The 24,878-nt window shown below is 43.2% G+C and overlaps 1 protein-coding gene across 1 annotated transcript; it reads right to left on the reverse strand.

The window, feature by feature from the left end:
- Window positions 1–1,195: 1,195 nt before the first annotated feature.
- PSMB9 (proteasome 20S subunit beta 9) lies at window positions 1,196–23,386 on the reverse strand. Its single transcript, XM_081316163.1, has 6 exons — window positions 23,317–23,386; window positions 14,976–15,043; window positions 13,543–13,674; window positions 9,410–9,536; window positions 6,047–6,188; window positions 1,196–1,345 (listed from the first exon to the last, which is right to left on the reverse strand). Exons 1-6 carry the CDS (start codon window positions 23,350–23,352, stop codon window positions 1,218–1,220), a joined length of 633 nt encoding a protein of 210 aa, XP_081172289.1. The 5' UTR covers window positions 23,353–23,386; the 3' UTR covers window positions 1,196–1,217.
- Between the last annotated feature and the right edge of the window lie 1,492 nt (window positions 23,387–24,878).

Here is a 24,878-nt window from a genome sequence, read left to right on the forward strand (position 1 = left end):
ACCGGCTCACATTTTATGACCGTCGCCGTGTCCCAAAGGGGGGGGTTCACGTGATCCCCTTTTGCGACTTTCTGACGAGCAAAGTCAACGGGCAAACTGGATTCACGTAACAACCGTGTTACTAATTTAAGAATTTAAATTAGAATAGAAGCAGAGCTGTGAGGGACGTTGGAGGTCTTCTAGTCCAGCCCCCTGCTCAAGCAGAAGAACTTATACCATCTCAGACAAGTGACTGCAGGGGTAGTCAACCTTGGCTCTTTTGTGACTCGTGGACTTCAACTCCCAGAACTCCTGAGCCAGCCATGCTGAGAGGAAGGGAGAGGTTTCCAAGCTGAGCCATGCTGGTTCAGGAATTCTGGGAGTTGAAGTCCGCAAGTCATAAAAGAGCCAAGGTTGCCTACCCCTGCTCTATACCATTTCGGACAAATGGCTGTTCAATCTCTTCTTAAAAACTTCCTGTGTTGGAGCATTCACACCTTCTGGAAGCAGGTTGTTCCACGGATTAATTGTTCTAACAGTCAGGAAATTTCTCCTTAGTTCCAGGTTGCTTCTGTCCTTGGTTAGTTTCCATCCGTTGCTGCTTGTCCTGCCTTCAGTATCCTGCCTGTAGTGAAGCAGAAATTCCTATGCAAAATTCCCCAGTGAATAGTCTGGAAATAATACTTTTATGCTTCACACAAACATGTTCCACTAGTCCTGCCATTAAGAGTTGCAACCAGGGAGACTTTTTAAACTGAGGTAAAAAAAAGAAATTCAGCTGCAACCTGGGGCCCTTTGGATGCATTAGGCCTCAACTCCCAGAATTTCTGAGTGTGGCTGGCTCAGGAATTCTGGGAGTTGAAGTCCACGAATCACAAAAGAGCAAAGGTTGCCTACCCCTGGTATAGAGTTTCCTGCCTGAGCAAGGGGTTGGACTAGAACTGGAGTCTACAACCTTGACAACTTTAAGACTTGTGGACTTCAGCTCCCAGAATCCCTTAGCCAGCTATGCTATGCTGGCTGAGGAATTCTGGGAGCTGAAGTCCATAAGACTTAAAGTTGTCAAGGTTGCAGACCCCTGGACTAGAAGACCTCCAGGTCCCTTCCAACTCTGTTATTGTGTTATACACTGTGAGTGTCAATTCACGAAAACCTAAGAATTCAACACATAGTTTCCACTTATCCTTTAATGATTTTTTTTAAAAAAAGAGTGAAATGGAGAAGGTTGAGAAGTAAATTCATTCATTGTAAAATTTGGGGAGGTCATCTCCTAAAATGGCTTCTTCCTTGACGCCGTCTTTGGTGATGGTGACAAGGTAGATGATGCCCCCACTGGAACCATCCCGGACCATTGCCAAGGCAATAGCTGGAGAAGGGAAGAAAAGGGTTAAAATCAGCCACCGAGCAGTCGATTGGACCAAAGTAAAGAGATGAGGCAGAGCTACACCAATCACATTCAAGAGAAAATAGCTTGGCTCTTTCCAGAGGTGAACATTCTCCAATCAGCTAAGTGCCCACCCACCACATGTCCTGACTTCATCCGAGAAACAAACAAATTCTTGTCCTTCTCAAAAGAGGAAGCTGGAATTTTGCCGCTGTCTCAGTTCCTGTCAGTTTTGTTTCCAAAGGCCAACATGTTTTCTTAGAACAGGGGTCTTCAAACTTGGCCTGTTTATGACTTGTGGACTTCAACTCCCAGAATTCCTCAGCCAGGCCCGCTGGCTGAGGAACTCTGCGAGTTGAAGTCCACAAGTCATAAAAGGGCCAGGTTTGAAGACCCCTGTCTTAGAATATCAAAACTGGATTTTGATTTTTTAAAAAAATTATTACAGTATTGCATTTTTTTTTATTGAAAAGTTTTAAAATACAGTTTTCCTTTAAAAAAACCCCCTTCCCCCTCCCTGCTCCCCCCCCTACCTCCCCCCCACCTCCCCCCCTCCCTCCTCCCCCCCTACCTCCCCCCCTCCCCCCCCCCGACTTCCCAGAGCTAAATACAAGGTATATATATATAAAAAAGCAATCATAATCCTGCCCAAATTTTTATTTTTATTTCAAATGATACCGATTCTTAAGAAAGATTCTAACCTGGAGGAATGGCAGCGTGGTATCAATAAATTTGTGTGGGCAGGGAAAAAGCCACGAGTTAAACTTAAGATTATGCAGGATACTCGTGAGAGAGGTGGCCTTAAATTGCCTAATTTTAAATTATATTATGAAGCTGCTGCATTAGTAGGAATAAGCGATTGGACCAATTTAACGCAACCGAGGTTATTAAATCTTGAGGGCCATGATTTGTTGTTTGGCTGGCATGCATATTTGTTGTATGATAAGAAGGTAGATACTGTGTTTAGGGTGCATATTTTAAGGCAGGCATTGCTGAGAGTTTGGAAGAAGTATAGACATAAGTTAAGTTGCAAGATACCATTGTGGGCAATTCCAAAACACGCAATAGAAAATATACATGCTGGCTTTAAACATGATGTGACTACGTACAAGGAGATCCTCAGCTTGGAAAGAAATGTTTGGTGTTTGAAATCATATAGCCTCTTGCGAGAAGAGAAGGTTGTTCAAAATTGGTTTCAATATACTCAGTTACGGGCCAGGTGGAAAGAAGACCAGAAAAATGGATTTACAATGACTGATGAAAATTTGATAAAGCAAATTAGAAATCAGGGACCAGCACATATCAAACGGATATATCTTGCATTGATAGAGATTGACTCAGAAACAGAGCTTGTTAAGGATTGTATGATAAAATGGGCCCAAAACATCCAGGAAGTTATCACAATGGACACGTGGGAAAAGATCTGGGTGAGGAACGTGAAATTTACTCAAGCTCAAAATCTAAGAGAGAACTTTTACAAAATGTTTTATAGATGGCAATTAGATCCTAAAAAGCTTGCAAGTATGTATCCGAATTACCAGCCTAAATGTTGGAGGTGTGGTGATGAAGACGCAACATATTTTCACATATGGTGGACTTGTAAAAAGGTTAAGGCTTTTTGGATAAAAGTCTGGTGGAATATGCAGAAGATTTTTAAACAGAGGATAAAGTTTTGTCCGCAATTTTTTTTGTTGGGAATAATTGTTGACGCTACAGTTGTGGACTCTAAGTTGATGTTGAACTTAGTTACGGCAGCAAGACTTTTGATAGGTCAATATTGGAAGAAAGAGGAACTGCCGACTATAGAAGAGTGGACTTTAAAGGTTTCCGACCTGGCAGAGATGGCGAAGATTTCGGCCTATTTGAAAGATCATTCGCAAGAACGTTATATTATGGAATGGAGAAAATGGATTGAGTTTATCCAGAACAAGTATAGGGTTAAGAAGTTTTATGTAGCATTCGAATAAGTCTTCTTTCGTTTTTTTTCTTTTTTTATTCTAGTTTTTTATATATATTTAATATTGCTAAGGTTTGTTTTATCCTATATAAGCTAGAGAGTGATGGATTTTAGAATTTATAGTTGTTAGTATATGGTTGTTTACAGTATTGCATTTTTAAGAGAGGCTAGACAGGCCAGTGCTGGGGTCCTTTTACTGCTGCACCAAGCAAGAATTTATCTTCCTGTCATTATGACTTTTCCTTCGTGAGCTTCAAACTCTGGATGCTGACATCTTTATTTTATCACAGCAGCAGTAGCCCTGTTCTGTACCAGCCTGCTACCGGCCCTGCAGAAAAGGCAGGGACAACCCCTTTTACAAGAAGGCAAGAGGCTGGAATTATGCCTGCCAAATTTATTGCTACAAAAACAAATAGAACAAGACACAAACCAAGAAACAGGAGCTTTTCAAGCGGTTGCCTTCAGCAAACCAGCCCTCCCACGCATTCCCCCTTAAATACAGTTCAGGGCGTGGCTTCTCTCTGCCTCCTTCCGAGGAGCCCCATTGCCTTCCTCTGTTTACTCCTGATTGACTGCCTCCTGCGTCGGGCGTCCTTGAACAGGGCCAGCTGTGGGTCATCTTCATCCACACTGTCAGGCTCACACAGGTGGGTCTGCGTCGTGACCAGATGAGAGGGGCCTGGCTGAGGGCTCTCATCAAGCTGTCCAATCCCCTCAGCAAGCTCTTCAACACCCCCCTCCTCCTCCTCCTCTGAGTCGTCCGACCCAACTGCCGAACCCACAGGCTGACCCTGAATCACAACAAGCCCGTGAATTCAGCTGGGCCGAGAGGGAATGGTTGACTTGAAGCTTCTCCATGTTAAACGGGGAACTGAACTTGCTCTCTCTGATCTGGGTCCATCACCTTAGAATGTTTTATGATATGCTCAAGGTGTTTATTTGTTTTCAAAAATTCCCCGTCCAATAACAAATGTATTTCATTTCCCAACACAGAAACTTTGATTCCACCTCTTAAGAGATGTTGTTGGCCGCCTAAAGTCACTATGAGATTATCCCTCTCTCTCTCTCTCTCTCTCTCTCTCTCTCTCTCTCTCTCTCTCTCTTCCGAATTACAGGCAGTCCTTGACTTACAAGTTCATTTAGTGACCATTCATAGTTACAACAGCAGTGAAAATAGGGACTTATGACCATGTTTCACACTTAAGACCCATGGTCATGTGATCAAAATTCAGACACTTGTCAACTGACTCATCTTTATGACAGTTGCAGAGTCCCGGGGTCATGTGATCCAATTTCTTCTTAAAAACTTCCAGTGTTAGAGCATTCGCAATGTCTGAAGGCAGGTTGTTCCACTGATTAATTGTTCTCACTGTGAGCAAATTTCTCCTTAGTTCTAGATGAGGAGTGTCAAACTCGCAACGTCACGTGATGTGTTGTGACATATCGCGACTTTTTTTTCCCATTGACAGCAATGGGGTGGGCACGGTTTCAGTATGATGCATCTGGGCATTATATTTAATGGTTTTTTAACTTTTGTATTCTGTTTTTATATTTATTGCCCTGTACACCGCCCTGAGTCCTTCGGGAGAAGGGCGGTATAAAAATATAATTAATTAATTAATTAATTAATTAATCAATTAATTAATTAATTAATCTGGCCCATGGGCCGGCAGTTTGACACCCCTGTTCTAGACTGCTTTTCTCCTTGATTAGTTTCCACCCATTGTTTCTTGGCCTGTCTTCGGCTGCTTTAGGTTGACTCCCTCTTCTTTGTGGCAACCCCTGAGATATTGGAACAACTGCCCCCAATTTAGATTATGGAACAACTTGCCTCCAGAAGTTGTGAATGATCCAACACTGGAAGTTTTTAAGAAGAGCTTAGACAACCGTTTGTCTGAAATGTTATAGAATTTCCTGCCTGAGCAGGGGGTTGGACTAGAAGACCTCCAAGAGCCCTTCCAATTCTATTATTTTGTTATTCATGAAAGCCACCTTAGAGCTCCTAATGGCTTTCTCTCCAGTGAGGCCTCTTTGGGTCCTGTTTGCCTCATGGGAGTTTTACATAGATGTGCATGGATCCTGGATTGAATTTCTTGAACTTTTCAACATGACTGGGAAGTTTGCTATTTGAAATGGTATAGGGTTTCCTGCCTGAGCAGGGGGTTGGACTAGAAGACCTCCAAGGTCCCTCCCAAGTCTGCTATTCTATTCTATTCTATTCTATTCTATTCTATTCTATTCTATTCTATTCTATTCTATTCTATTCTATTCTATTCTATTCTATTCTATTCTATTCTATTCTATTCTATTCTATTCTATTCCATTCCATTCTATTCTATTCCATTCCATTCCATTCCATTCCATTCCATTCCATTCCATTCCATTCCATATAAATGGAGCAAACAAATATATACACATGGACTCTTTTCCAGCTCTATTCTATTTCTGAATTCTTCCTCCAAATTTGAACCCCCCTTCTTCCACTGGGAGTGAGCGTAGCCACCGGAGAAAACAGCAAAACACAAGTATTAGATCACTCAGCCAATGGCTGAAGAGATTGTCTTTGAGTCAGCAGTCGCTAAGTAGGTTTATAGCAAGTGGGGATTGCCCTGCCAACTGTGGAGCAGCTTGCTGGCGCCCCCTGGAGGTGGAGAGATGCAACGAGCGGCAGTGGCGGGAATCTCGGCTTTTTCTAGGAAAGAGCTTTGATTGCAAAGAATAGATACCGTTTTTGGTGAACTGACGACATTCTTCACGACTCATGCCGGATTTGTACGCAGAATCCACATAACCGTAAATGAAGGTACTTCCTGACCCCCCAATGGAAAAGGGCTGCCGGTTCAACATTCCTCCCAGCGTACTGTAAACCTGTCAGAATGGAAGGAAAGGATGAATCCTGCTTTGTAGGGCAAACTCAGCAAATTGAAACATTATTGGGGCTAGAACATATTCACCATGCATTAGAACAGAACAGAACAGAACAGAACAGAATAGAGAATGGAATGGAATGGAATGGAATGGAATGGAATGGAATGGAATGGAATGGAATAGAATAGAATAGAATAGAATAGAATAGAATAGAATAGAATAGAATAGAATAGAATAGAATAGAATAGAATAGAATTCTTTATTGGCCAAGTTTGGTTGGACACACAAGGAATTTGTCCCCCATGCAGAAACTCTCAGTGTACATACAAGCAATAGTAATAAATCATGATCCTAATCAACATAAAAATACATTCATCATAAATCATAGTACGCAACGCTTAGTGATAGACATAGGATACTAGCTAAGCAAACAACATAAATCATTCTAGGATACTAAATAGAACAATATAAATTGTAAGGTTAGAATAGAATAACAGAGTTGGAAGGGACCTTGGAGGTCATCTAGTCCAACTCCCTGCTCAGGCAGGAAACCCTACCATTTCAGACAAATGACTGGCCAGTCTCCTCTTAAAAACTTCCAGTGTTGGAGCATTCACCGCTTCTGGAGGCAGGTTGTTCCACTGGTTAATTGTTCTGTCAGGAAGTTTCTCCTTAGTTCTAGGTTGCTTCTCTCCTTGATGAATTTCCATCCATTGCTTCTTCTCTTGTCTTTGGGTGCTTTGGAGAATAGCTCAACTCCCTTTTTTGTAATAGTATTATTTTGAGGGAAGGAACAGGACCTTTCTTATTGTGAAGCTGGATAAAACTTCCTAGTCAATAGGAACAACATCCTTCTGAATGAAATATCTGATGTTGTGGAGTTCTGCTCCTTTTTATGACATGTTGTGAGCCATCAATATTATATATAATATAAGCAGCCATATAACTTCTGAATTCAGATAGTCTTTGATTTAGAACAGCTCTTTTAGTGACTTATGCCCGTTTTTCACACTTATGACCATGGCAGTATCCCCGTGGTCACACGATCAAAATTCGGCCACTTAATAATAATAATAATAATAATTTTATTTATATACCGCCCTTCTCCCGAAGGACTTGGCAAGTGGTTCATATTTATGACGGGTTGCAGCGTCCTGGAGCCATCTGGTCACCTTTTGTGACTTTCCGACAAGCAAAGTTAATGGGAAAATCCAGGTTCACTTAACAACCCTTTAGTTGTTAACTTCATAAATGCAGTGATTCCCTTAACAATTGTGGCAAGAAAAGTCGTAACGTGGGGCAAACTCACTTAACAAGTGTTTCACTAAGTAGCAACATGAATTTTGGGCTTAGCTGTGGTCGTAACTAGAGTACTATCTGTAATTATCCTGAGAAATGTGATGTTGTCAAAGAAACCGAAGGTTTCTAACATCAAATTCTCCCCACCTGTATTGAAACCAGAAGCAGCTGCCTAGGTGAGAAGCATTGTCGTGTACTCGTTAAAGCATTAGGCTAGGCTAGTCTTCTAGGCCTGGCTTAGGCACAAAGCCAGCTGCGTGGCCTTGGAATGGTCAGTTTCTCTCAGACTAGGAAGGAAGCAGTGGCAAGCCACTTCTGAAAAATCTTGCCAAGAAAACTGCAGGGACTTGCCCAGGCAGGCTTCAAGAGATGGAGGAGGAGGAGGAGGAGGAGGAGGAGGAGGAGGAGGAGGAGGAGGAGGAGGAGGAGGAGGAGGAGGAGGAGAAGAAAAGGAAAGAGGAGGAGGAGGAGGAGGAAAGAAGAAGAAGAAGAAGAAGAAGAAGAAGAAGAAGAAGAAGAAGAAGAAGAAGAAGAAGAAGAAGAAGAAGAAGAAGAAGAAGAAGAAGAAGAAGAAGAAGAAGATGGTGGTGGCTAAGTGTCATTGTGTATGAGAAGGAACTACCGCATTTTCCCGAAAATAAGAGCCAACTGGAAAATAAGCCCTAGCATGATTTTTCAGGATGCTAGTAATATATGCCCTACCCTCAAAATAAACCCCGGTTAAGATTGTCAGCCAGACAGACGCATTTAGTATTGTATTTTCCCCCAAATAAGACCTAACCGGAAAATAAGTCCTGATGCATCTTTTGGAGCAAAAAATAATATAAGACCCAGTCTTATTTTCAGGGAAACACAGTAGGGGTGGTGGTGGTTCTTAATAGATTATCAGCTGGACTTGATTGGAATACTGCATCCAGTTTTGATCACCATATTATAAAATTATAAAAAGATGGAAAGAGCTCTTAAAATTTATAGCAAAGGTTATGAGGAGATTGGAGGTTACAACATATGAAGAATGGTTGCGGAAATTCAAGGTGCTGGTGATGACCTATAAAGCCCTAAATGGCTTGGGTCCGGGATATCTGAGGGAACACTTGCTGCCGGCATCAGGTTGCCTTCGTCCTGTGCGCTCTCACATGGAAGGCCTTCTCAGGGTGCCGGCGGTAAAAGACTGCCGGCGGATAACACCCAGGGGGAGGGCCTTCTCAGTGGGTGCGCCTGCCCTTTGAAACCAGCTGCCCGTGGAGCTTAGGACTGCCCCCGACCTTCGGTCATTCCGCCGGGACCTGAAGACCTGGCTCTTTGAGCTTTCCGGCCCAGGCTGAGAGTTTTTTAATTGGGGTTTTATATTTTTCAGGGATCAAATTTAATTATTTTTAATTGTTTTTAACTTTTATATTGTACTGATGTTTTTAAATTCCTTGTAAACCGCCCTGAGTCCTACGGGAAAAGGGCGGTATATAAATTCAATAAACTTAAACTTAAATTGGGTTTGTCTAGTGAAAAGAAAGACTAGGGGGCGACATGATAGCAGTGTTTCATATCTGAGGGACTGCCACAAAGAAGAGGGGGAGGGTCAACCTATTTTCCGAAACACCAGAAGGCAAGACAAAAAAAAAAAAAGAATGGACAGAAACTAATCAAGGAGAGAAGCAACCTGGAATTACGGAGAAACTTCCTAAAAGTGAGGACAATCAACCAGTGGAACAGCTTTGCCTTCAGACGTCGTGGGTGCTTCATCACCCAAGGTTTTAAAGAAGAGACTGGACAGCCACTTGACTGAAATGATATAAGATCTCCTGCTTACGTAGGGGGTTGGAGTAGAAGACCTCCAAGGTCCCTTCCAGCTCTATCAATAGATTGATCAATATTTCACCACCGAGCAGACTCTTCTCAAAAGACACCCCCCCCGCTAGACCTACCTGTCCCCCCTTCTGGGGGTCCCAGCCAGCCACCAACAGGTGGGCCGAGAGCTCCGGGTGCTTGTAGCTGACGGCTTTCACCAAGGTGGCTGCAGTCAGGACCCGTGGCTGCGCCTCTATCTCCAGGCTGTGGGGAGAAGGGAAAAGGCTGAGCGTGCTCAGTTGTGCCTCAAGTTTCTCTCTCTCTGTTTTGCAGTTTGGAAGAGCAGGTCCAAAGTGGATCTCCTGAAGATCTTGGACTTTCCTCTCTGATCATTTGTGAGGTAAGCTGCGATTCCAGTTTCTGGGACATTTTAGCCAAGGATCATTCACACAACGCTTTTAACCTGGATGTTGAGTTAACCCATTTTCTGGGCTTTGTCCTTTGTACAACAAAGAGGCTGGATTTGCATGCCATGCTAAGCTCATACCCAAGTAACCCTGGCTAAAATTGAACACAGGTAGCCCCAAATTTATTTGGCTAAGTGAGAGGTTTGTTAAGAAATTCGGCAAGAAAGGTAGCAAAATGGGGTAGAACTCACTTAACAAATGTCTCACTGAACAACGTACATTTGGGACTTAATTGTGCTCGTAAATAGAGGACTACTGTATATCAACTCAGAAGGAAGTGTTATCTGCAAGGGGATTTAATTCCTAGTGCAGACATGTCAAACACAAGGCCCGGGGGCCGGATCCGGCCCGCGAAGTGCTTTCATGCGGCCCGCGAAGCCATCCTGGAAACAGTGAGGGAACGGCCCCCACTGCCTTGGCCCTGGACCAGAGACCCTCCTCCTGCCAGAGACCCTCAGATCTGTCCCACTCCTGCCCAGGCCCCCATAGGCACCTTTGATGCGAACCATGTAGAGCTGGCCACGCCCACCCAGTAGGCCATACGCACTCTAGCCATGCCCACCCAGTAGGCCATGCCCACCCTGGCCACACCCACCCGGCCCCCTGAGGGCAACCACAATGCTGATGTGGCCCTCAATGAAATTGAGTTTGACACCCCTGTCCTAGTGTGTATAAAGGACCAGATTCTTCTACCCATCATTAGGTCCTAATTTCTGTGGATTTTCCCATTTGTTTCCTGACGACTCAAAGTGAGTGCATGTGGATTATTATTTTTTTTAAAAAAAAAACAATTTTTTTGGCTCTCCTGGATTAGTAAAAATAAATTGAGGGATGGGTTTTAATCACATTTAAGAAGTTTAAGAAATTGTGGCTAGGGATGGTGAGGAAAGTGTAGAGGAGAAGGTTAGGTTTTCTGTCTTCCCCATCTGTAAAATGCGTATAATCATCACTACAGAGATGCAGTAAGTCTATTTATGCTTCCCTCTAAAAAAACAAAACCACAAAGCAATTGGCACCACTCAGACTGCAACTGTTCTCCCGCTCGCTTGGGAGAAAAATCCCCTGAACTCAGATGGACATAGCATTGCCTTGCAAATGGCAATCTGAAAATAAAGAAGCAGACTTTGGAAGGGAAAGGTCTGCAGGCAACGCCCAAGATAACTACAGGGTTCCTGGCCTCCTTTGCCGGTACTTTCCAACTCCTGCTACAGGGAGCTTTTGATGCCCTGATTGGAGCCAATGGGATCCACTGTTCGGCGGCTGCCTTTTCTGGGAAATCAAGTGGTAGAAAAGAAGCACCATTTTTATAATGGTTACCAGGGGGCGATGTTGCCCTTTCTGGGAAATCAAGTGGTAGAAAAGAAGCACCATTTTTTTATAATGGCCACCAGGGGGCGATGCTGCATCATTAAAGTTTTTTCCCCGCCAAGGACAGGGTGTGCTGGAATGTTTGACTCTGTCAGAGATGCACCAAAGAATGAATAAATCATTGGGTTTACTGATACAAGGATTGCTTGAGGCATATTTTTCCTTGTTCAGAGGGGAAGGAGAGAAGGCTTTCTTGTTCCCAGAGGCCCAGGGAAAAAGATTTCTCTTTCACTTTTCTGACATGAGGCTCAGCTCCTGAGGCAGAATAAATGATGGATGGAAACTAATCAAGGAGAGAAGCAACCTGGAATTAAGGAGAAATTTCCTAACAGTGAGGACAATTAACCAGTGGAGCAACTTGCTATCAGAGGTTGTATGTGCTTCATCACTGGAGGTTTTTAAGAAGAAACCGGACAGTCACTTTTTCTCAAATGTAGTAGCACTAGTAGTAGTACTACTATTAGTAGTAGTAGTAGTAGTAGTAGACGACTTTATTGTCATTTCAACAATATACAGTACAGTACACAGTGAAAGGAAACGTTTCCCCAGGACCAAGGTGCTACGAATCAAAAAAAGAACACAACACAAACTACACATACTGTAACTCTAAACTAAAAACTTTAAAAAAACTACAAATACAAGTATTTATAGTTCCAGTTTCTTCGTGTTGAGAATTCTAATGGCTTGTAGGAAGAAACTGTTACACAACCTGCTCCTGTAATTCTTTCCAGATGGCAAAAGAGTGAAGAGTGTGTATGAGGTGTGTGTGTAATCAGCCACAATGTTTCTGGCTTTACGGATGCAACGTGTGATGTAAATGTCCATGACAGAGGGAAGAGCAACCCCGATGATCTTCTCTGCCATCCTCACTATTCGCTGTAGGGTTTTGCGACCCGAAACGGTGCAGTTTCCAAACCAGGCAGTAATGCAACTGCTCAGGGTGCTCTCAATATTCCCTCTGTAGAAGATTGTGAGGATGTGTGGTGGAAGCTGTGACTTCCTCAGTTTCCTCAGAAAGTAAAAATGGTGTAGGTTCTCCTGCTTGAGCAGGGGGTTGGACTAGAAGACCTCCATGGTCTCTTCCAGATCTATTCTGATTAATTAAACTTATGATAGAAGATGAGAATAGAGTGGCGTGGCGTGGCGTGGCATGGCGTGGCGTGGTATGGCATGGCAATAGAATAGAATAGAATAGAATAGAATAGAATAGAATAGAATAGAATAGAATAGAATAGAATAGAATAGAATAGAATAGAATAGAATAGAATAGAATAGAATAGAATAGAATAGAATAGAATAGAATAGAATAGAATAGAATAGAACAACAGAGTTAGAAGGGACCTTGGAGGTCTTCTAGTCCAACCCGCTGCTCAGGCAGGAAACCCTATCAGACAAATGGTTGTCCAATCTCTTCCAGGGTTGGAGCATTCACAACTTCTGGAGGCAGGTTGTTCCACTGATTAATTGTTGTAACGGTCAGGAAATGTCTCCTTAGTTCTAGGTTGCTTCCCTCCTTGATTACTTTGAGCACAGAGATCGCTTTGTTTTTGCACCAAAAACTCACAAAGTTCACGGGTAGAAAAACTGCTGCACCTTGAGATTTGGGAGATTTTTAAATGTTACACACACACAAACACACACATTTTCAGGCTTCGTAGAGTGTACTTCCTGACTTTCAGAAAGGAGTCTCTGAAAAGATACAAAACTCACAAAGATCCCCTGAAAATGATCCTCTAAATAAAGGAGACTTTTGTGTTCACTGAACAATGGAGAAGCAGGGCTGGGCACAGAGTTGGGGTCCCAAAAGTCAAGATGGTGACTACAACCTTGTGAATCAAAAGCCTGTTCTGTTTTATGTACATTGGGAAGTTCTAAGCTTTAATCACAGGTTTTGGGACACCATCTTGACTTTTTTGACCCCACCCCTACAGACCTCACCTCATGAAGGTGAGGAATATATTGTCCAATGACAGCCTTGATGGCTAATTTCCACTCTCCCCCTCTCTTTGCCTGTTCAACCCTGATCACCACTGATCAGAAGTGCATCACGCTTGCGCTATCTTGATCAAGGGTCTTCAAACTTGGCATCTTTAAGGCTTCTGGACTTCAGCTCCCAGAATTCCTCAGCCAGTCCTGGCTGGCTGAGGAATTCTGGGAGTTGAAGTCCACCAGTCTTAAAGTTGCCAAACTTGAAGATCCTTGATCTAGAAGATCCTCCTTTGTGCTCTGCTGATATATCTTCCTCCTTCTCATTTTGTATCAACCCCTCCCCTCTAGGCCCCTACAGGATCTGCGACCTGCCAGTTGGTGCCCCTTGAATGTGCTTTCCTTTCAAGGATCAGAAGATGGGCAGAGCTGGATACTCTGAGGTTGGGTTTCCATGAAGGAGGACGACCCTGGTGGGCTCCGTTGAGCAGCTCCTTAGACTTCCTCACCTGTGGAGCTCCAGCTGGTAATTGATCAGATCAGCTATGGCCTGAGCATCAGCTGCGGAGCCGGAGAGCGCGCAGTAAATCCGGTCATGCAGGGGCTCTAGCTTGTTGAAGAAGCAATTGACCACCGAATCCCTGGAAAGAGGAAGACAAGATGTTGAAAGCAGTCGGGACAGAATGGAATGGAAGGGAAGGGAAGGGAAGGGAAGGGAAGGGAAGGGAAGAGAAGAGAAGAGAAGAGAAGAGAAGAGAAGAGAAGAGAAGAGAAGAGAAGAGAAGAGAAGAGAAGAGAAGAGAGAATATAGAATATAGAATATAGAATATAGAATATAGAATATAGAATATAGAATATAGAATATAGAATATAGAATATAGAATATAGAATATAGAATCGAATTGAATCGAATTGAATACAATCAAATGGAATCGAATCAAATTGAACCTAACGGAACAGAACAGAACAGAATTCTTTATTGGTGAACTGTGATTGGACAAACAAGGAATTTGTCTCCGGTGCATAAGCTCTCGGTGTACATACAAGCAGCAAGTGATAAATCATGATCATAATCATCATAAAAACACATTCATCAGAAATCATAAGATACAACACAGTGATAGTCATAGGATACTAAATAAGCAATCAAGCTAAATCATAGTAGGATACTAAATAAAACAATTAATGTAAATCGTAAGAGACAAAGGGAGAACAAGGTCCTTGACACGCTCATTTTACCACACTTCTGCCGTGGTGCACTTCCCATACTTCACGCAGCCAGCAAGTCTGGGCTGGTCAGCCTAAAAAGGCTTCTTCCTGCCTCCCCCTCCTTTGCAAAGCAGGTTTCTCCCCTTCCGTGGCAACAGCTGCGCATAAAATTCACATGCCAGCAAGATCACCTGACCTGCGTGGGCACTTCATTTCTCTTTGGTTAAATCAAACCTGACAACCTGAAGACTTGCGGAATTCAACTCCCAGAATTCTCCCAACCAGCACACGGGGAATACGGTTTAAGTTCAGGGGTCTTCAAACTTGGCCCTTTATGACTTGTGGACTTCAACTCCCAGAATTCCTCAACCACCATGCCTGGCTGAGGAATTCTGGGAGTTGAAGTCCAGAAGTCATAAAAGGGCCAGGTTTGAAGACCCCTGCTTTAAGATGCTTCCTTAAATCTCACCTAGTTTCATCACATGGTAGCACCAAGCCAACTTTGGCTGATCTGGAAAGATTTTGCTTAATACTTGGATGGGGGACCACTAGGAAATCCCATGGAGGAGGATTAGGCTGCGTGGTTGAAAAAACACCCTGGAATAAGGCAAGAGCAAAGGACCTCTTGATTATCTCAAAGAATAATTCCAAGAGTTGACCTATCCTTCTGGGCAATGAAAGACATTAGACCTTTCCTCACTTTCATTCAGACACACATTCCTGCAGACCTTACCCTGCAGAAACCCGGGAGTCAGAGCCCAGGACGACCCCACCATCAAACTCCACAGCCATGATGGTGGTCTGTAGAGGAGAAGAGAACAAGTGTTATTTGTAGAACGGAAGAGAAATATCAGCACTACGAGGCAGTTCCTAGTGCAGAGCAACAAAGATGATCAGGGGACTGGAGGGTAAAACATATGAAGAACGGTTGCTGGAATTGGGTATGCGTAGTTTAATGAAGAGAAGGGTGAGGGGTGACATGATAGCAGTGTTCCAGTATCTCAGGGGCTGCCACAAAGAAGAGGGAGCCAAGCTATTCTCCAAAGCACCTGAAAGCAGGACAAGAAGCAATGGATGGAAACTAGTCAAGGAGAGAAGCAACCTAGAACTAAGGAGAAACTTCCTGACAGTTAGAACAATTAACCAGTGGAACAACCTGCCTCCAGAGGTGGTGAATGCTCCAACACTGGAGGTTTTTAAGAAGAGACTGGACAGCCATTTGCCTGAAATGGTATAAGGTTTCCTGCCTGAGCAGGGGGTTGGACTAGATGACCTCCAAGATGCCTTCCAACTATTCTATTCTATTCTGTTCTATTTCCTATTCTATTCTATTCCATTCTATTTCCTATTCTATTTTCTATTCTATTCTGTTTTCTGTTCTGTTCTGTTCTATTCTATTCTATTTCTATTCTATCATTCTATTCTATCATTCTATTCTATTCTATTCTATTCTATTCTATTCTATTCTATTCTATTCTATTTCCTATTCTATTCTATTCTATTCTATTTCCTATTCTATTCTATTCTATTCTATTCTATTTTCTATTCTATTTTCTATTCTATTTTCTATTCTATTCTATTCTATTCTATTCTATTCTATTCTATTCTATTCTATTCTATTTCCTATTCTATTCTATTCTATTCTATTTCCTATTCTATTCTATTCTATTTTCTATTCTATTTTCTATTCTATTTTCTATTCTATTTTCTATTCTATTCTATTCTATTCTATTCTATTCTATTCTATTCTATTCTATTTCCTATTCTATTCTATTCTATTCTATTCTATTCTATTTCCTATTCTATTCTATTCTATTCTATTTTCTATTCTATTTTCTATTCTATTTTCTATTCTATTCTATTCTATTCTATTCTATTCTATTCTATTCTATTCTATTCTATTCTATTCTATTTCCTATTCTATTCTATTTTCTATTCTATTTTCTATTCTACTTTCTATTCTATTTTCTATTCTATTTTCTATTCTATTCTATTCTATTCTATTCTATTCTATTCTATTCTATTCTATTTCCTATTCTATTCTATTCTATTCTATTCTATTCTATTCTATTCTATTCTATTCTATTTCCTATTCTATTCTATTCTATTCTATTTTCTATTCTATTTTCTATTCTATTCTATTCTATTCTATTCTATTCTATTCTATTCTATTTCCTATTCTATTCTATTTTCTATTCTATTTTCTATTCTATTCTATTCTATTCTATTCTATTTTCTATTCTATTTTCTATTCTATTTTCTATTCTATTCTATTCTATTCTATTCTATTCTATTTCCTATTCTATTCTATTCTATTCTATTTTCTATTCTATTTTCTATTCTATTTTCTATTCTATTTTCTATTCTATTCTATTCTATTCTATTCTATTCTATTCTATTCTATTCTATTCTATTCTATTCTATTCTATTCTATTCTATTCTATTCTATTCTATTCCATTCCCTTCTATTCTATTCTATGAGAAATGGACGTCTTTTGTTTCCTTTTTTGCTGACTTGGGAACTATTCTTCCCTCTCTTCATCATCTCTTTACTTTCTTCAAGAGGGGAGTGGATGAGAGACACCTTACCCCACCAGGGAAAAGTTCTCTCTTGTTTTCCCAGCATCTGGTGCAGCCTGTGTCAAACTTCTTGTGTCGTCCAAGCAAGACCTCGCACGCACTTGGTTCCTACTTGGTCTTTCGTCCCCAAGCCGGAGAGACAACTGATGATTGCACAGATATGGTTGAGTTCCATCAGCCACAGCCAGAGAAAAATGGGAGGTATAATGACCAGTGATGAAGGATTATGAGGTTTTATACAGTTCTGTCTTTTAACATTGTAAGCCTCTCAGCGTTACCATGCTGTAGGATGGGCGGCTAATAAATTTTATGAATGAATGAATGATAATGGAAGTTAGCATGCAATAATACCAGGCTGGTTGTGGGCTACCCACCGTTATAAACAAAGAAACAGAGACTCCAGTTGCGTTATCTTGATGTTGTGTCCTGGCATGGGAAGCCAACAGCATCCTAGAGAGGCTGCAGCTGCATGACAGGGTGAAAAAGAGCCTGGGACATGCCTCCATGCTCAGCTGTCACAGAGGTCAGGCGGGCAGCTGTGTCTGCATTCCCCTGGGCTTCATGAGGCTGATGTCCCAGACACCTCCTTTCCTGGGCTGGTTAAATCTCAACCCCTGCATCAGGCCCCAAGTGAGGCAAGCCTTGACATTTAACAGGTGCAAAATGTACAGGTGGATTGCTAATGGGTGCAGGGTAGTGGGGTCAAATTTAATGCCTGTGTTAAAGGATCCTGGAGAAAACCGGGCCGTCACTAGGAGACGAAAATGACTCGAATCAGAATCAAATTAGAGCTAGAAGGGACCCTGGAGGTCTTCTAGTCCAGCTCCCTGCTCAAGCAGGAGACCCTATATACCATTTCAGACAAGTGGCTGTCCAGCCTCTTCTTTAAAACCTCCAGTGATGAAACACCCGCAAGGTCTGAAGGCAAGCTGTTCCACTGGTTGATTGTCCTCACTGTTAGGAGGTTTCTCCTTAATTCCAGGTTGCTTCTCTCCTTGGTTAGTTTCTGTCCCTTGTTCCTTGTCCTGCCATTTGGTGCTTTGGAGAATAAACTTACTGGAACATAATCAATTGAAAACGCCTGCTGTGAACTCGGCGTGGTGTCAGGAAGGGCGTCCGACCAGCAAACGCTCAGCTCCATCCAGTTGCCCCCAACTCTAACCCGAATTAAGAGATTACAGGACTACAAAAGGGAGTTTAGTTTAATCAATCGAAAACTCCATTGAAAAGATCTGTGCAGTTGATTGCCACTCGGTTGTGTGTAGCTGCCAGCAGCCTGAAAACAAAACCAAGCCAAATATCCAGGCAAAGGTGTGTCTCCTGCTGTCATGGTTCCGACAGATGAAACTCTTCAAAAGAACTTTGAGGCATTGTTTACCTTAAAAGAATCTTTATTTTGAGTACCGTAATATTGGCACTGCATAATCAAAGCCAAAAACTGAATTCCCCTCCCCTGAGCACATAGTATCAAAGCACAATTCCCTCCTCCAATTAACAGTCCTAAATCACATTCCCCAATTTGCTTGAAGCACGGGCTTCCTCTCCAGCTCTCCAGCCTGCCAACTCCTTATCAGCTCTGGTTACAATAACCTTGATTCTCACGCTACATTTTAGTGTTGTTATGCCTAGCTGGATTCTCATTCACATCCCCCACTCCCAGCATCATCTAACTCTAAAAGCAAAAGGTAAAAAGATGGCTACATTTCCATCTGTTGTCAATGCAAAAGCATCCGATGTTAGCAGCGTTGACACCTGCCTTGCTATCTAATCGGAGCTGGGAAATCCAACTGCTGAACGTGAGTCATTTTTCCAGCTAAGGGGAATTTGGGCTGGCAGAGAGCCCCGAGGCCCTTCCCTGTGCCAAGCTTGGCATGCAGCACAGCAAAAGTCTCTCCGTGCCTGTTGGGGCTTTGCAGGAAGTTTTACAGTGTGCAAGGAAGGAAGAGCCTTCCCCATGCCAGGCTGGTGGAAGAAGGTCCAAAGATCAGCGTTATCGGTGACTTTGCAGCTGGATTGGAGGACGCCAGCTTCCTTATGGCCAACACATCCACCCGCTGAAACTGTTCATAGAGAAAAAACCAGCAGTAATACCAGTCCTCGGCTAATGACCGTAACTGACCCCCAAAATTTCCCTTGCTAAGTGAGACAGTTGTTCAGCGAGTTTTGCCTCATTTTACCACCTCCCATGCCCCAATTGTTTGTTTTTTAAAAATATTTTATTAATTTTCCAATTTTACATTTGAGTGTTTAAAAACGCTCAGTGGGTTAGGACGCTGAGCTTGTCGATCAGAAGGTCGGCAGTTTGGCGGGTCGAATCCCGAGTGCCGTGTAGCAGAGTGAGCACCTGTTACTCGTCCCAGCTTCTGCTAACCTAGCAGTTCTAAAGCACATAAAAATGCAAGTAGAAAAATAGGGATCACTACGGTGGGAAAGTAACAGCGTTCCGAGCGCCTTTGGCATCTAGTCATGCCGGCCACATGACCACGGAGACATCCTCAGACAAACACTGGCTCTTCAGCTTTGAAACGGAGATGAGCACCAGCCCCTAGAGTTGGAAACGACTAGCACACATGTGTGGAGGAACCTTTACCTTCAAATAAACCTTATTTAAAAATGCAACGTGGTGACTGGGTTAATCAGACAAAACCTTTAGTGCAAATCTCAGGTTACAACATCAGGTATTTGTTCTCTTTTTCCCTTAAGATTTACTGTCTCGTATTCAAGCTCGTGTTCAGCTCTAATTGTGTCAACTCAATAAAAACATCATTATTACATTCATCAATAATTTTTTGGCTTATATGTATCTTAATTAGGTTCAATCTTCATAAACAATCCATATCCTGTCATTAATTTTTACCCAATTTTTGATTCCTCATCAATATTCCAATTTAACTTTTGATATTTATAATTTCCAGGGTTTGGGTAAGCAAGATTTCCCTTGTCTTACTTCATAACAAAATATAATATCCAGGATACACATTTTATCTATTTGAATGTAATCTTGTTCTGTTTCCTAAAATTTATCTATTTCCCGCCATATTAAACCATCTACTTAATAATACAATGCCCCCTTTAATAAATCAAAACCATTATATATATATAATACCTGGGTTAATCAATAAATCAAACATCTTCATAATAATTAATTTTCTTTTCCCTTTTAGGTCTAATGTCCCAATTGCTAAGCGAATTACTGCAGTTGTTAAGTTAGCACAGGCAGTCCTTGACCACAATTGAGTCCCAAATTTAGTGAGATATTTATGAAGTGAATTTTGCCCCAGTTAAATGAATCTTTGCAGTTGTTAAGTTAGTGACATGGCTGTTAAGTCCAATTTCCCCATTGACTTGGCGGGTCAGAAGGTCACAAAAGGGGATTACATGATCCCGGGACACTGCAGCCGTCATAAACGTGAGTCAGTTGCCGAGCGTCTGAATTTTGATCATGAGATGGTGGGGAATGCTGCAGCGGTCGTATGTTTGAAAAATTGTCGTGTCATTTCTTTTTTCTCCAGTGCTGTCGTAACTTTGAATGGTCACTAAATGAAGTGTAGTTAAGTCGAGGGCAACCTGTCCTTGCAGAGAGCCGCTTGTGATAACCAGGGCAGAGCGTTTGAGTGACAGGAGAATTGCATGCATTTCTGGGTGGTGCTTCCTCCCCTCCTTCAGCATCTCCCCTACTCTTTTTTCCAGGCTTTCATGGAAGTGGAATCCCCAATAAGAGCTTCATGCTGAGCAAAGAAGCAGGAGAGGACCCCAAAGGAAGAGGCTTAGATCTACTGCAGGGGTCCCCAACTTGTGGGCCACAGCCCACTACCAGGCCGTGGCTGCTTGGCAACTGAGCCACATGAAGGGATGTGTGCACTCATCCCCCACACACTTGCGCTAGCGCTACCCCGAGCATCCCACTGGTGCTAGTGCCACCCTGAGCATCCCACCGGTGCTAGCCCTGCCCCATTTGCAGCACTCACGCCCGCGCCCCATTTGCATGGGCGCATGCGCTCACGTGCGGCTGTTTGCATGTGCCCATGCGCTCGCACGCAGCCATTTGTGTGCGTGCATGCATTCATGTGTGCCCCATTTGTGCACACACACACGGGGCTCATTTTTGCGCATGCACGGGCACAGCCCATTTGCGCAGACGCACGTAGTGGTGCCTGCCTCCCTTTGCGGGCCTCTGATCTATTGTATTCAAAACTACATCTTCCATACCTAGTTATGGGGATCCTACACGGAAACAAATTACGCAAACAGAATCACACACACCCAGGCAAGAATCACCCCCCACACATACGCATACAGGGAACTCCCTCCCAGCAAGGATATCAAATATTAGCAGCCTGCTCACTGTCCACCATCACAAAGGCAAATTTTGATACAGGTAGTCCTCAAAGTCCCGGCCAACTGCTCCTTGTCTATTTTCTTCAGGTTTCAGCTGCTGTCAACCAGCTGGCCTACCTTATAGGATTGTTGTGAGGGGAATGGATTGAGAACATTTTGACCCTGCAGAAATGGAGCTCAACCAAGGCAGAAAGATGGACCTAACCGGCCACCAGCGCTGAGGAGATATCTTAAATAAACACAATATAGGTAGTCCTCAAACTTACGACCACAATTGCCATGGTTGTTAAGTGAATCGTTGTTAGTTGTTAAATGAGTCACACGGTTTGTTCAGCGAATCTGGCTTCCCCATCCACATTGCTGGTCAGAAGGTCGCAAAAGGGGATCGCGTGACCCAGGGACACTGCGACCGTCACAAATACAAGTCAGTTTCCAAGCGGCTGAATTTTGATCATGTGACCCTGGGGGTGCTGCAACGGTCGTTAAGTGTGAAAGCTGGCTGTAAGTCACTGTTATCCGTGCCGTTCCAACTTTGAACGGTCACTAAACGAGCGGTTTGTTAAGCCGAGGATTACCTGTATTGTTTTATTTGCATAATTTACACTTAACACGCTTAAAGCACTGGTATGTTTAGATCGGTGTTTCTCAATCTGACTGTTCTCCCTGGAGGGCCAAATTCAGTTCTGCCCAGATGGTGCTGATTTGTAACTGGGTGTGACATCTTTAGTGAGGGAGTCTTGCTCCTTCCCATTAGAAGGCCTCGGGGGGGGGGGGATGGACAAACACGGCAAGGGTGGGCTGCCCGTCTTCCAGCCTCAGTTTCTCCATCAGCAAATGGAGTCTCCTGGTTACTTCACGGACATGTCAGTCCTCTTTTTGGGGCAGAAGCAGAAAGAAACTGCTTTTTTTCTTTTTTCAATGCCTCAGTCTGGGATTTCCTGATGGTCTCCCATTTCATTTTAATGTATGCCGAATAGTGTACATCTAAAGTGACAATAAAGTCTATCTGCCTGCCTGTCTGTCTGTCTGTTATCTATCTATCTATCTATCTATCTATCTATCTATCTATCTATCTATCTATCTATCTATCTATCTATCTATCTATCATCTATCTATATCTGTCTTTCTGTCTATCTATCTATCTATCTATCTATCTATCTATCTATATCTGTCTTTCTGTCTGTCTGTCTGTCTATATCTATCTATTTATCTATCTATCTATCTATTTATCTATTTATCTATTTATCTATCTATCTATCTATCTATCTATCTATCTATCTATCTATCTATCTATCTATCGATCTATCTATCTATCTATCTATCTATCGGATAATGCCAGATTTTGTGTGACACCTGGAGCTTTGTGCTTCCAGAGCGAGTGGGGTTGACTATTTTGGATAAGATAGATAGATAGATAGATAGATAGATAGATAGATAGATAGATAGATAGATAGATAGATAGATAGATAGATAGATAGATAGATGGATGGATGGATGGATGGATGGATGGATGGATGGATGGATGGATGGATGGATGGATGGATGGATGGATGGGTAGGCAGGCAGGCAGGCAGGCAGGCAGATGTAATTTATATCTATCCATCCATCCATCCACCTATCTATTGATCTATATCTAGCATCTGTGTCTGTCTGTCTGTCTGTCTGTCTATCTATCTATCTATCTATCTATCTATCTATCTATCTATCTATCTATCTATCTATCTATCATCTATCTATCTATCTATCTATCTATCTATCTATCTATCTATCTATCTTAAGGCTATCTATCACTCTATCATCTCTCTCATCTACCTACCCCTCTCTTTTTCTCTCTCTGCCTCTGTCTTTCTCAGCTTGCCCACCAAGGTGTTGCTGTAACCAGTGCACAAAAATCGGGAGCAGCTGTGACTGGCGGGCGATGGCCCAGCCAAGGTTTGCTTTCAGGCCAGATTCCTCCTTGCAAGTAGAAAGCCAGCCTTTCAGGTCTCTTGAATTCAAACCGTCTCCCCGACGCAACTTCCTTCTTTGGCCGGCGAGCCCCTTCCTCTCCGACGCCCCACCTCCTCCTCCTCCTCCTCCCGTTGCAACGTGTTTTTTTTGGGGGGGGGAGTACTTGAGGCTGAACCCCTCCCCTCCCCCTCTGCAGAGCCACTCACCCCGGTGCTGATCTTGGTTACCCCGCGGTGGTCCATAGCGGCTCCTGTCCACGAAGCGCTTCCGCGAAAATCCCGGCCCCGAGATCGAAAGTGATAGCGGAGATTCTCCGGGCGCAGGGCCTCCCGCGGACACCAGAGGGCGCCCCGACCTGTCAATCAGTCCAGGAAGAAGCCCCGGGACGATGTCCGCAGAGAGGGACTTGGACTACAGCCACTATTATCCCTAGCCAATTAGCCCGAGGGAAGAGGGCTCGGCGTCGCTTCCCCACGCGGCTTCCCCACGCGCGGGAATCCGCTTCTGGCCAGGATCGGCGTTGGAAGCTGGTTCCTTGCCAAGGCGGCCTTTCAGACGCAGGAAAGGAGCATGAGCTAGGGAGTGCTTTCCAACCACTAGGAAATACTACACGCAGTGTTTTTTTTGTAAAAGAAAAAGGTGCTGGAACTCACACATATCATACAAACCCGCCTTGCCTACCCTACAAGGTTCCATCCAAAAAAGGTGTTGGAACTCCGTTCTGAGCGTTCTATGAGAAAAAAAGCCCTGACTACACGTCTTGCTTCCTGCACAAGGGTACAGGTATTCCTCGACTTACAACGGTTCGTTTAGTGACCGTTCAAAGTTACAAGGGCACTGAAAAAAGCGACTTATGCACCCTTTTCTCACAGTTACGTTGCGGCATCCCCATGTTCAAAATTTGGAGGCTTGGCCACTGGTTCACATTTATGACGGTCGCAGTTTCCCGGGATCATGGGATCGTCTTTTGCCACCTTCTGACGAGCAAAGTCAAGGGGGGAAAGCCAGATTCCCTTAACAACCGGGTGACTAACAACTGCAGTGATTCATAAGAAAGGTCGTAAAATGGGGCAAAGCTCGCTTCAATGTCTCACTTAGCAACATGAATTCTGGGCTCAATTTTGGCCATGAGTCGAGGACTACCTGTACTGATATTGGATGATCAGCATCACCCCCATGTCGGGCGTGCAGTTTCTGGGATCCCGATTGCCAAGGATGCGAGCCAGCAATCAGCATCGGCCGCGTTCGCACAACCCGTGTACCCGATTGGCGATTTAACACTTTGTTAAAACGAGAGTTTGAATACACTGAGCCCCCCCCCCCCAAAGGATGAACCTCAGTACAGCACCATACTTTTTGCTGGTTTGTGGACACACAACCACAACATTAATGATCTTTATCCGACTTGTTGTGTGAATGAGACCGTGATGTAATTCTTGCTCACTTGGCAGAAGCTCATTCGGATTTGGCCTCCTTCTTGGGCAGGGGTGTCAAACTGCGGGCCGGATGCATCATAGCAAAACCGCGCCCACCCCATTGCCGGCAATAGAAAAAAAGTCACGATACATCGCGTCACGTCACGTAACATTGCAAATTTGACACCCTCCTGGCTACATTTCTCCACATTACATTTTTCCTCATCTTTCCTCCTTTCTTTGCATAAGGGTAGCTCCCTCTTTTCTTGCAGGTTTTTGGGTTTTTTTGCCTTCGAAAAGTGTTAATTCCTGAGGACTAGGAAGCCTAGTCCTTGCAGTTTTCCAGAAGGGGT

This window comes from Vipera berus (genome assembly GCF_964194415.1).
Source record: "Vipera berus genome assembly, chromosome: 2".
Classification (NCBI taxonomy): domain Eukaryota; kingdom Metazoa; phylum Chordata; class Lepidosauria; order Squamata; family Viperidae; genus Vipera; species Vipera berus.